The following is a 14030-nucleotide window of genomic DNA, read 5'->3' as shown; positions in this document are numbered from 1 at the left end:
ATTCTAATGTGCTTTCTCTGCCAGAGCTAAACTCTGTGTTGGTATGAAACTAAGAGACTTTTTAACAAGTAACAAAATAAATCAAAATAAATGAAAATTGTTTTCATCTGTGAACAAATTGATAGAAATCATATTTGAAAAGCAGTTAATATGCATTGCTACAGAGCAATCAGGGATGAACTGGGATTAAATTGAACAATAAACAATTAATTCCTTTCCCCTCAGCCCCTATTAAAGCTATGATTATATGATCTGTCTTAATGCTGACTTAAAATAGCAAGTGCATTGTGAGTTACTTCCAGCTATGGGTCCTTCCATTACCAGTCATTAAAATTTAAAAGTTTACATTAAGTAATAAATGTACAAACACAAATTTTCAATAATTTATATTGCATTAAACATTAGCCTTTAAAACTCCAATCAGATTTTTATTAATTATGTCTTCCAACATTTCAAACTATGTTTCATACCAAAGATTTATATAGTTTGCCATAATTTTGAACCAGTCTGCAGATTTGGGCCAATCATATGAAAATCATGTGGTGTTTGATAGGCAGATACTATAGCTTCAGGCTATTTTTTCATCCAGTCAGAGGAAATCAAACCTGTTCGTTATTTTGAGGTAATTTCAGAAAACATGCTTGTCCAGAAAACAAAATCATTTCTCATTTGTCTCCTAGTAACGCAGTGCTAGATTTATGCATTTGTTAAGTTCCAGTTCCCTTTCAGTCGGTCACTCTCAACGCCATGTCTGTGACCGACGAATATGGGATATCACTTTGATAGACCAATCTACTTCGAGTGTAAACTAAATGAGCCAATGCACATTGGAATGCAGTTATTGCATCCAGCTGCCGCTGATCACTGCGTGAGTATAAGAAGGCAGCAGGTGCAATGCATACCAGCTTTTAGCTTTGGAGCCGAGCATTAGTATCACTCTGCTCACTTTTTTCCGGAAGTGCATGACGAGCTCACAAAGTCGTGGACGGCACCTTTTTATTGCCAGAAACCGGCCGGTGGGCTCCCTCCCTCACCACACTCAATGGCGGTGCAGGAAAGGGATATTCAGGAATCCCGTCAGGAATCTACCGGCCGCAGTGCCCCAGCCTGCTCGTCGCCGAGGTCATCCCCCTGCAACCACCCCCACTCACGCGCCGCATCTGCAGCAGCCTCCAAGTGGTGTAGTGGAGCTGGGCGCAGGCAGGATGCCCCTCTCGTCCTGGCCCCCGTCAAATTGCCGGTGAGCAGGAGAGCAAGAGGCCCCGGGACGGGTGACCCAGAGAGAGGTAGCTGCTTTCTGGGGTATGGAATCTCGAGCAATGCTCCCGGGAGAATGGCGACTCCATCCCCTGATGGTCCAGCTGATTTGGAGTCGGTTCGGAGCCGCTCAGGTAGACCTGTTTGCTTCTCCCTCCACCCTCAAAGTCCAGGTTGCTGCTATTGCTGCATACTACGACCCCGTGAATGGGAAGTCTTTGGTTAAGCATGACCTAATCATCAGGTTCCTTAGAGGGGCCAGGAGGTTAAATCTTTCCCTGCACCCCTGTATACCCTCTTGGGACCTGTCTCTAGTGCTTAAATCACTACAGCAGGGCCCATTCGAGCCTTTGCATTAAGTTCTTTTATTGAAAACTCTGCTCCTGCTTGCACTGGCCTCCATCAAGAGGGTAGGGGACCTGCAGACTTCTGCCTTCCCAAGAGCATTTTAATCACCTCAGATTTATCCATATACACGTAAATGGATACTATATGTGTATTTGCACCCGAAAACTCCTTCGGGAAGGATGGGGCTTCCGCACCTTCCCTGTTCCAAGCAGAATGGGTAAGTTATCTCCAGTGTTATCCAATCTCACCCAGTGAGGTAGTGCTTTGACAATGGTAGGTGGAACTACTTGTTCCGAGCCCCGGCTTACACCTAATAGGGGTGCAGGTGACTCGTACAGGGCACTGGAAGGGGCAGCACCCATGGCGCTTTGGTAGGGATCCCAATTTTGTCAATCACCGACTTGACATCAAGAGAGACCGACTGAAAGGGAACGTCTCGGTTACGTATGGTAACCCTCGTTCCCTGAAGGAGGGAATGGAGACATCACATTGCCACGGTTTCTGTACCACCACTAAGCCGTCGGGTCACCGGCTCTGCTCCTCATTGAAAACTTGGTATGCATTGGACCTGCAGCCTTATTATACTTAAGCTGCGATCAGAAGCAGCTGGATTCAATAATCGCATGCCAATATGCATTGGCTCATTTAGTTTACACTTGAAGTAGATTGGTCTGTCGAAGCAATATCCCAATTTCGTCCCAATTTCTTCGGTCACCAACATGACGTCTCCGTTCCCTCCTTCAGGGAACGAGGGTTACCATATTTAACAGAGACGTTAGTTATGTTTTGAAGTTTTTTTTTTTTTTTATTAGGTACACCTTTCTAGTACCATGTTGGACGCCCTTAATTCTTTGTGATATATATTCAACAAGGTGTTGCAAAAAAATCCTCAGAGATTTTAGTCCATATTGACATGATAGAATCACGCAGATGCTGCAGATTTGATGGCTGCACATCTATGATGCGAATCTCCCATTTCACCACATCCCAAAGCTGCTCTATTAGATTGAGATCTGGTGAATGTGAAGGCCATTTGAGTAAAGTGAACTCATGGATGGACATGGTCAGCAACAATACTCAGGTAGGCTGTGGCATTTAAACAATGCTCAACTGGTACTAAGGGGCCCAAGTGTGCCAAGAAAATATCTCCCATATCATTACACCACCAACAACCTGAACCGCTGAGACAAGGCAGGATGGATCCATGCTTTCATGTTCTTTATGCCAAATTCTGACCCTACCATCTGAATGTCGCAGCATAAATCAAGACTCATCAGACCAGGCAATGTTTTTCCAACCTTCTATTGTATAATTTTGGTGAGCCTGTGTGAATTGTAGCCTCTGTTTCATGTTCTTAGCTGACAGGAGCAGCACCCGGTGTGGTCTTCTGCTGCTGTAGCCCATCTTCTTCAGGGTTTGACATGTTGTGCATTCAGAAATGGTATTATGCATACCTTGGTTGTAACGAATGGTTATTTGAGTTACTGTTGCTTTTCTAACATCTCTAACCAGTCTGCCCATTCTCCTATAAACTCTGACATCAACAAGGCATTTTCGTCCACACACAACTGCCGCTCACTGGATATTTTCTCTTTTTCGGACCATTCTCTGTAAACCCCAGAGATGGTTGTGTGAAAATCCCAGTAGATCAGCAGTTTTTGAAATACTCAGACCAGCCCATCTGGAACCAACAACCATTCCACATTCAGAGTCACTTAAATCCCTTTTCTTCCTCATTCTGATGCTCGGTTTAAACTTCTGCATGCGTTGAATGTGCGCATGTGCAATTAGTGTTACCAAGCATTTGAACAGGTGTACCTAATAAAGTGGCCGGTGTGTGTGTGTGTGTGTCTATATATAAATATATATATATATGAATGGTGAATGGAGATAATGTGATTATCATGTAATTGTTAATGAATATGCCGTCACTAGTGGGTGCTACTAGAGCACTGGAGCTGCTCTGGAATACTGGGCATGTTAAGACATGTATTTCAGCTTCCAAATTACACTTCTTCTAACAGAGTCTGACAGATGTGCAATTTTCTAGGTATCTGGAATAGTGCTGCATTACAGTCAGGTAATTAAAGCTGAGTGCTGTGACAGTCTTGCAGGCAGTTCACTTCTCATTAGAGACCTTTGCATGGTGTCAGACAGTTAGTCTGACAGTGTTTGCACTCTGTAACTTTAGTCTTCATATCACTACTGATTCCCAACCACTGTACATACTGTGTGCTCATCCTAATGGGCCTTGTAATTTTTTTGCAAGAGATTTTGCAATGTACTTTTTTGAAAATAGCAAGTTAGCTGGAGAAGATATTACAGTAAACTAAAATCTGTATGGTTGGTAAAGGCCATCTTGGTTTCATGATTGACTGAATTTCTGTATACATCACTATAGGTTACTTTTTAACCATAAGATTAGGCTTGAAAAATATTCTAATCTGCCTTGCATGTACCAATCATGTTTATTTGGAAGCCAAATGTGATGATAAATATAATAAAAGTTGTGTATTTCTTGCATGATTAAACACCTTTTGTACTGTGTGAGAAAATTAATCATATCATACAAGTCAACATACTTTTTCTAAAATAAAATAATTGACTAGGCAAGAACGTAGTTGTTTAAACTTAAAACAATTTAAATGTTGTTAGTTGTTTAAACTTAAATAAATTTAAATTTCAAAATTAGCTTTGATATTGTCAGAGATGTGAGCTACAAGATGTTGAAAGTTTTATCACAGGTTGAATGCAAATGTTTCAATGCTGGTATTTCAGAAAAATTTATTTTATGCAACATTTAAAACCTTTAACCCACTTGGGAAAATCTACCAATGGCAACAGTTTAAAAGAAGCCAAAATCTGTGTAAAAAACGTTGACTTGGCAACCCTACACCAAAAAGAACTGCAGGAGTCAGATTTCCCTGATTTCAGCCAGGTCTAGAATAAAGAGAGATGACAGACAAAAACATGCTGGAGTTTTTGTTACCCAACAGATCCTGAGCTCATTGACAAATATTTGATCTTGCAAGATGTACTCCCTTTACACAGAGTGTGTGTGATTGCGATAAAACTATGAAAGTAAACAGCACAAATGCTCATTCAAAAGATATTTAAGTACTCTGAATAATGAGACCCGCTCCCTGATGCAACAAAATTATACATATAAATATTAAAATGTTTAAAATAGTGGAGATGAAGATCATGTGAGCGAAACACATTTTGTGGGAGCAGGCGGCAATTGTCAGAAATTTATGGAATTACATTTGCTTCGTAACGTAACTTTACGTAACTTTATAAAACTGAACGTAACTTTTTCAGAAACTATCAAATATATGCCATTACAAAAGAAGAAAAGCACAATAAAAAAAAAGAACTCAGTCGCACAAATTTAACGGGCTCTTCAAATATGCTTTATTCTTTGTTAATGTTTTTCAAAGATTCATTTTCGCTAATCGTGGATTCTGAATGCATTGCCACAGATTTTGCTTATACTTCGCAGTTTTTCGTTTCGTGCTTTGACACAAACCTATCATGGAGATGGGCTTAACAGTGATCTACTCTGATCGGATAGTGAGCTTTTGATGGACAGGTGCTCTCTGACCGCGAAGTACAGACTTGTTTTTGTTTTTGTTCTCTTCATTAATAAGAAAAGGGGAAAAAAGCTCTCGCGGTGATTTGTATGCAATAACAAATGCAGAGCCTTGATGGACAAGAGCTCATCTTTACAGACTGAGACGATCAAAGGTCAAATATTATTTACATATTTAGTAATACAAATCACCGCGAGAGCTTTCCAATATGCGGGCCACTGAGTGACATCTGTACTTCCCGGTCAGCTCCTGTCCATCAAAAGTTCACTATCCAATCAGAGTAGATCACTGCTTACACCATGAGAAGTTTGTGTCAAGACCAAACGAAAAACTGCAAAGCATTAGCGAAATCTGTGGCAATACATTCAGAATCCACAATTAGCGAAAATGAATCTTTGAAAAACATTAATTAAGCATATTTGAAGAGCCTGTTAAATATGTGCGACAGAGTTCATTTTTTTTCATTTTCATTGTGCTTTTCTTCTTTTGTAATGGCATATTTTTCATAGTTTCTGAAAAAGTTATGTTCAGTTTTATAAAGTTTCATTCATTTTTATTGAAGCAAATGTAATTCCATAGAAATTCAGCAGGATAAAGAAAACGTTCCCGGTTACTTAACTGTAACCTTGTTTCCTGAGAAAGCCGAACGAGATGCTGCACTGCTCAGCGCATTGGGAAACGTCTTATTCGTGATCAGCTGTGAATAATGTGTGCAACACGTCGAAAGAATTGACCCGGTGGTAATATAGCCTCGGTTGATGACGTCATCGGGCCGCGCGCCCGCAACAAGGGACTATAAATAGATACGCCACTGGTGCATCAACAGGAATTTTTGTCTGAAGAGCAGTCTTGGGACATATTCAGTACGGCAATACAGCGCAGCATCTCGTTCCCCTTTCTCAGGGAACAAGGTTACAGTTAAGTGTGCAGGTGTGCTATCAAACCACAAGAAGGCCTCAGACATTAGCTTGTGATGTTGACTCAAGGACACGAGAGCCCGGAGTAGGTATGGACATCCAAACTATAAAATCTTATGAATGTGTGCGGAGAGGACCAACCTGCCGCATCACAAACCTTTTGTAAGTTGGCACCCCTTGTTGCAATGAGAAACACCATTTTAGAGTCAGAAGTCTTATCAGACGCTGATTCTAACATTTCAAAAGGGGGTTTCACCAGACCCTCGAGAACTCTGTCTGGTGGAGGAATCCCCAGCACTAAGAATGGTATTAATAGCATCCGGCGAAAGCCCTATGTTCCTCAGTTGGTACCCTTCAGGGGCCAAACATGAAGATTCCACAGGTTGGGCCTGGGATGGAATATCTTGCCCCCTGCCTGAGACAGAAGGTCCCTCCTCTCCGGAATCACCATGGCAAGCCGTCGAGGAGATATATTATCCCCGAGAACCATACTCTGTTCAGCCAACGTGGTGCTATCAGCAAGAGGCAAGACTTTTGTTGGCGAACTCTGGCTAGGACTCCCAGGAGCAGGGAGACTGGAGGAAACGCATACAGCCACATTTTGGGCCATATGTGTACCATCGCATCCAGACCCAAGGGATGGGGGGGGGGGGGGGGCTGGGTGACTCAGAGAAGTAGAGGGGACATTGCGCTGTCTGATGGGGAGGTGAATAGGTCCACCTCTGCTTTGTAAAAAAATTTTCCAAATCTGTTTCACTACCTCTGGATGGAGTTTCCATTCTCCCATCAGTAGTGTCTGTTCAAACGCCCTGGTATGTAACCTGGTGTTGTCCACCCATACTAGGATATGACAGCCCCTCAGATTATGTTGATGTTGTGGTCTCGCTCTCCTACCACCCGACAGAAACCTATCCTCCAGCTTACTATGTTTGGGGGTCTCTTGTTTCGCGTGGCCAGTCAAGCTGCAATCTGTCCACCGTGCGAGTAACCAGCTCGAGCAGTTCCTCGACCGATTTCCTCTTGCGTGAGGAACGCTCAGAGGCGGGCTGCTCATGGTCCGAAGACCCAAGAGATATATCATCTTCCTCGTGAACCGAAGAAGCACCGGAGTGCGCTTCGAGACCACGAGTGTGGATGCATGGATCCGGTGACACCACAAGCGAAAGGGACGAGCCCGTCGCTCGTTTGTCATGCAAACCCGCACGAGAGCCCTCCAATGAAAAGGTGGGTGCAGTCTGAAAATAGTTCATAGCAGGAAATAGACGAGCAGGAAGCATCTTCACTGAGAGCAGTACACAATGCTCGCACTCACCCGTCTCTAAAGCCAGAACCGCGTGCTCTTTACCCAAACAAACAAAACAGTAAACGTGTATCCAGCTCATACATAGGACGAGAGCATGGAGGAACACAACACTTACCATTTCGTTGACTCATCCTACGAAGATCTGTATCCGACGAGAAGAATATTCCTGACGCACACATGCACAGAATGATCTGAAGACAAAAGACCTGTTGATGCACCTGTGGCGTATCGTGCGCCCCGATGATGTCATCAACCGAGGCTATATTACAACCGGGTCAATTCTATCGACGTGTTACAACCATTATTTACAGCTGGTCACGAATAAGACGTTTCCCAATGCGTTGAGCAGTGCAGCATCGACTGAAGCTTTCGAAAGGGAACAAGCAAATCCCAGACATTTTGGGCAATTAAGAAATCCCAGCCAAATCAATTTTTTAGGTCCAAAAAGAGAACAAGTCCTGGAAAAAGGGAACATAGTCACTCTAATATCTGTCACGCTACGTTGTTCAGGGAGCACACTGGAGGCACGAGGAAACATTTAACAGTCTTTAATCAAGGAAACACTGGAAATTATCCACAGCAGACGCTTGAGGAACAAACGTAGAAAACAAGCTGCCCCAACAAACACTGAATGCAAAGGCAGAGACTTAAGTACAAAGCATAATTGAGGAAACACAGGTGCATAGGATCATAATCAAACTAAACGAGGACAGGAACATGACCAAATAAGGTGAATAGTGGTTAAACATGCTATAATTCGACTTGGGTAAATCTAATGGGCAGTCTTTAGTCTCATTCATTTATAATTACAGTAAATATACAGTTTTGGTTGGGAGATAAAATTTTGTTTTGTACATAACTTAAATGCTTAATCATAGTTCTGCCTTTGTACTTTGACTGAATTGCTTTTGTAATGGCTGTTGTTGCATTTCATCTTCTTTTTTTATTGACGATTGGTTGTCGCCTGGTGTTTTTCGCTTGATATTTGTATAAAGTTGAGGAATGTCCAACATTTTTTATGCTCTTGGCTGCTTTTAACAAATTATTTGCATCACATTCAATCACATAATGCACTGTGTGGGTGTTTAAGCTCAACTTATATAGGAATTCATTGAAAATTATCGCTCAGCTGTGCTTTCTACGTAAGATGCAACCAAAAACTACACCGAGGGGCACTGTCATCAGAAATCACCTGTAACAGATGAAAGGATTCTTCAGCAGACATTCAAACTAATGTTTTATCGTGAATATGAGATGGACATGAAGAATGAATGCTTTATCAGATGCAGTTAATCACACTTGCACAGTCAGGCTCTCTTATAATACTCATATAATACATAATAAAATAAGCATTTAACTTCGGTAAAGCAACTCTGTGTTCCTCTACATTCTATTTCTAAAGTGATACTTTGAATTCGTAACAGAGGCTTTGGCTCATTTGTTAAACTGTCAACTTGAGATTTGAATCTGTAGTGGAAGGAAGTAGTTCCACACACTTGTGCTGTCGAACTGTTGTTCTATATCAGCAGACCTGTGATTACAGAATGTACACATCAGGTCATGTGCACATGTGCACAACATCTAGTGCTTTATCTGTATGACGCGTGTTTGTCCTTGGTCTGACCAAAACAACAGCTCTCTGTACAGCTCTCAGAAATAGCTTTAAGCAAATGACCCTTATTGGGTTGTAATGCGGGAACATCCATGCTTGTCCAATCACATCTCGATCACATTTCTGTTCTTCACCAAACACCTTGTCACAATCCTCCTCATTAACAGTAAACTTCTGTTTCTTGTCCCATTCCAATCTGCCTTGAAGCTATAGGCCGGTATTTATTTTCACTTTATGAAACCATGTTAGTGCTGACTCATAAGTTAACATGCAGGGAACATCAGTATTGTAGGTACTCTCTATGAACAAATATTATTACAAAATATATGCAAATATATATATATTGAGCAGAAGTGGCGGTGTACTAAACCATCTATCAAAGTGTCATGTGTGATGGATTCATAGCAGCATGCCTTTGCATTATGTAGCCTAAATTGTACAATATTTCCTTTTTTCATGTTTTGTTGAGAAATTTTGTCTTTCATTGACAACCCTGTATGCACTATTATGCAGATATCACTTAACAAGCTTACCAGGCATTTTTTTTACTGACTATTTATGCACACACACACACACCCACACACACACACACACACATACTTCTGGTCAGCCATCCTTGTAGGGGCTCCCCATAGGCATAATGGTTTTTATACTGTGCCAACCATATTTTCTATCACCCTACACCAACCCTACACCTACCCATCACAGGAAACTTTATGTATTTTTTTTTTCTCTCAAGAAAACTCTCTTCTGTATGATTTATTAGCTTTTGTACCCATGGGGGCCTCAGTTTAAAGTCCCCATGAGTCTGTTTGTATTTAGGCTTAAGTCCCCACAAGGATTTATAAGCCTGTACATACATACACACACACACACACACTTCACTGCACTGCATTGCACTATAATGCACTACACTTAATGATTCCACTCAATTGGCATGTACCATCTTTTTCGGAATATATGTCGCACCTGAGTATAAGTCGCATCAGTCCAAAAATACGTCATGACGAGGAAAAAAACATATATAAGTCGCACTGGACTATAAGTCGCATTTATTTTGAACCAAGAACCAAGTGAAAACATTACCGTCTCCAGCCGCGAGATGGCGCACTATGTCTTCAGTGTAGATTACAGGAACATTGTGCAGTATAGATCGCCCTCTCGCGGCTGGAGATGGTAATGTTTTCTCTTGATTCATTTTTAGTTCGTTTCTCTCGGTTCATGTCAAATTAATTTTGATAAGTTGCACCTGACTATAAGTCGCAGGACCAGCCAAACTATGAAAAAAAGTGCGACTTATAGTCCGGAAAATACGGTAATCTGTAGGAGTCAGCAATGTAATGCATTTACGAAAAATAGATTTTATAAAATAAAAATAAAAATAAAATAAAATAAAACTGTCAGCTGTGGAAAGAAAGAAAGAAAGAAAGAAAGAAAGAAAGAAAGAAAGAAAGAAAGAAAGAAAGAAAGAACGAAAGAAAGAACGAAAGAAACAAAAAAGGAAAGAAACAAACAAACCTGCAAGTTTTACAGTTTGCATTACTTTAAACTTTGCATATATCCCATTAGATACTGTACTGTGGGTTTATAGGGGTGAGTAAAATAAAATACAAATAAATAAATAAACATTCTCAGATGCATCCAAATGTTCTCTTCAACAATTCTGATTAGATTTTGAAAATTTTAATTCAAATCTTGAAACTCACTTATTGACAGATGGCAGATTTTAAACACTCATGTCTGTTTTGTATGTGTTCATTTTGATGCTCACTCACAGCTGCAGCTGTGCATAACTCTTTGTAAGTGAAATGACTTGTAAATGACTTGCATATCAAAATGCTTTTATGATGTGAAATTAATGTAAACACAGTTATTTCTTAAAGGACAGGACGAAACATCTGAATTTAGTTGGGTCATGAGGTGCCTAAAGATTCCCACCCATACAGATTTTCACCATGTAGCCTAGTGTTAAAGGGAATTAACAGGTGGCATTTTTACATTGTTTACAGTTAAAATTATTATGACTAACTTTAACTTTTCACTTCAAAATAGAAACAGCATTTTTCCCCCCATACAAATCTAAATAAATAACAACACACCCCTGACCAAATAAATTTGAATTAATTTCTAGGCTACAAGCACTTCTTCCTGAAACAGTATTAAAAAATGTAAAATGCATTAATATTTAAAGAAGTAAAATGTCTTAAATATCTTATATTAACCATTTGAAGAGTTCTTAAATGTGAGGATGGAAAGAAGATGATTAAGCTAGATTTACTCTACTGAGTGAAGTGTGTGTGAGAGTAGTGGAGTGAAGCAACAGTAATTTTCCCTCCTCGCTCAAAGCATTCTGTAATCAGTTCGCTCCAGCTCCACTCCCTGTTTTGCTGATAAGCAGCGTTAAGTTCCAAGGCCTTGTCAAATATATGTCCCAGCCTGTCGTAGTGATAAAAAACAATCGGTGATACATGATGCATTTTGAGATTGTGCGAGTTTATTCCGGCATTAAATAGTTTTCATTTTATTTACTCAAGTATTGTAGGCATTGAATTGTGAAAACCCTGCTTAAACTCACTCCTGTGCTTTCTGATGTAGATGTCATTTGGTGTCAGCTTTCAATTCTGATGGTATAAAGACACCTTCTTGGGAACTGGAGTACCCGCAGAATTTGAATCTGAAACAACTTCAGATTGAAGACTGGAGCTTACTAAATAAATGATGTACACCAGCATGCGCATGACAAGCATACACGCTTTAATGCTGAAAACTAAACCCGTCATTCACTGAGCAGCAGCCAGTATGATTTCCTGCCATTGTGGCAAAACCTTCTGCTGAAGGCTGGAAGGCATTTGAAATGAGTGGTTTTATCTGACTTGTTTTCTGCCTTTGTGCAAGAGCTTCTTGACATTTCTGATTGACTGAGCAACATAGATTTCCATCTGTTGCTTCCCAAATATCTTCCCAGCAAATTGTACCTCGTGAAGCATGACAAAAAGCTTACAGTTTTCAGTTGTAATGCAGAACATAAAGCAAAAAAGAGACATGTCCTGTAATTATCTGCTGCCACGTACTCAGATAAAAGATTCAGTTACAGATCCCACTCAGTGTGGTGTTCGAAAGATTTCAACGTTCATTTTTAACCCCAGAAGAACTTTGCCACTATTTTTATTCATGGCATTGGATGACTTATGAAATGTAAGCAGATAAGATTTCTTTTGATGTTTGTTCCCAAAGAGAACCTGAAGAGTATTGCCTCATCAATAATGGAAGTCTTAAAACATGAGCGATACTCATCACTGTAGAAGACGCTGTGGATTTGAGACGATTCCTATTCCCAGCTCAGCGGAGGTTCATCGAGGACAGTGTCCCCTGTTCCATGTTAGCAATATGGTCAGAGAGATAATTCTCGGAAAAAGCTTGTTTTATCCCTCCAGCGACAGCTGTGAAAACGCAATCATTCGAGTTTGAACTTTTGAAGGAGCCTTAAGGATCTTACACCAACAAGGCTGCATCTCTCCTTAAAGTGCGATGAATTATTGAAGTGTACAACTGAAAAAAGCATCTCGACCAATCAAGGGCAACCGAACAGGAAAATCTGTTAAATGTGAAGTCTGAGGAAAAAGTCTGAATCTTTTTCCCATTTTAGAGTCATTTGCCAAGACTGGAGAAAAGCTTTGCATGCCAGCACAGGCTTTCTCTCTAAGAGGACATTAGATCAGAGGAACGGGAAACTTGGGGGTGAAGTGAAGTTTAAAAAGGACTGTCAGAAAGTCTTGACTAATTCTGTTTTTTCTCCTCCAGGAATACACGATTGATGTGTTCTTCCGGCAAAGCTGGCGGGATGAGAGACTGAAGTTTGATGGGCCTATGCAGGTTCTCCCACTTAACAACTTGCTCGCCAGCAAGATCTGGACTCCAGATACTTTCTTCCACAATGGCAAGAAGTCAGTAGCCCACAATATGACTACACCCAATAAACTCCTGCGGCTGGTAGACAACGGAACTCTTCTCTACACAATGAGGTATGACTTGATAGTCTCTATGATGGCCTTGATGCATGTTGTGCAACTTCAATTAATGTTTTGCACAGTTTCTGCTTCCAGTCTTCGATGCAAGCAAGCAATCTAGTTTTGTCACATGTTTCACCTGCAAACTACACAACCAAATGGTGAACTTGTGCATTATACAAGTATTCTCCTATCTGGCTTCTTGAAGCTATGCTTTGGGGCGAGGTTGTCAAACTAAAAACAAATTCTGCCTGATTTCTCCAGCCCTTTCAGATGAGCTAGCACAGGCAGACTAATGCCTTCTTATCATTGGCGGACTCCGGATGAACAGTACGATGGGGAGCTGGCCCAGTCTGTGACCCAAACACCCCAAGTGCTTGATAAATGAGTCAGGGAATTGAATTGTGACTAGCTTGGCCAGGAGCTGTCCAGAGCAATGTGTTCAGCTGCCATAGACAGAGTAGGCCAATTCCACCAGCCATTTTGACACAGCACCTGGGCTGCTCATGCACAGTCACTATGAGAGATTGGTCATCTGTATCTCAGAGCTATGGGTTCTATCTTTTAAAATCTTTAGCTTCATCCCGAATGTAATAAATGGCCATCAACTTACAGGAAAAAGGTATTACATCATCATATTACCACTAATTTATCGGACCGACATAACCTTGAGGTTTCCCATAACATAAAAAGAAAAAGTTTTTTATAGAAAAAGTTTGAGGAATTGAGATTCTTGAAGCGCTGCAGAAATGGTTGTGAGAAACTACTATATGCTTAAAAAAAGATTCCAAGATCTATGCTATGTGTTGATCTGCGCCCTGTGAAACTGCATGCAATTGATTAAAACAGAGAAGTTCTTGCTGACTCTGCTGTGTTCGGAGTTTGACTGTAACACGCCTCATGCATTAAACATACATGAATTTCACATTTGCAATATGTACATATCTTAAAGATATTCATGAAATCCTTTTACCCTGAGGTAAGAGACTGCAC

The 14030-nt window shown here is 40.7% G+C and overlaps 1 protein-coding gene across 1 annotated transcript in view; it reads left to right on the top strand.

The window, feature by feature from the left end:
- LOC127985714 (gamma-aminobutyric acid receptor subunit alpha-3-like) overlaps positions 1-14030 on the top strand; it is a 181317-nt gene that overhangs the window by 79066 nt on the left and 88221 nt on the right. The window contains exon 5 of the mRNA XM_052587784.1: positions 12832-13052. Coding sequence (XP_052443744.1) covers positions 12832-13052 — 221 coding nt within the window. The remainder of the gene's footprint in view (positions 1-12831; positions 13053-14030) is intronic.

Source organism: Carassius gibelio, chromosome B21 (assembly GCF_023724105.1).
Source record: "Carassius gibelio isolate Cgi1373 ecotype wild population from Czech Republic chromosome B21, carGib1.2-hapl.c, whole genome shotgun sequence".
NCBI lineage: Eukaryota > Metazoa > Chordata > Actinopteri > Cypriniformes > Cyprinidae > Carassius > Carassius gibelio.
Note: the sequence above shows the minus strand (reverse complement) of the source record. Positions and strands in the feature narration are given on the sequence as shown.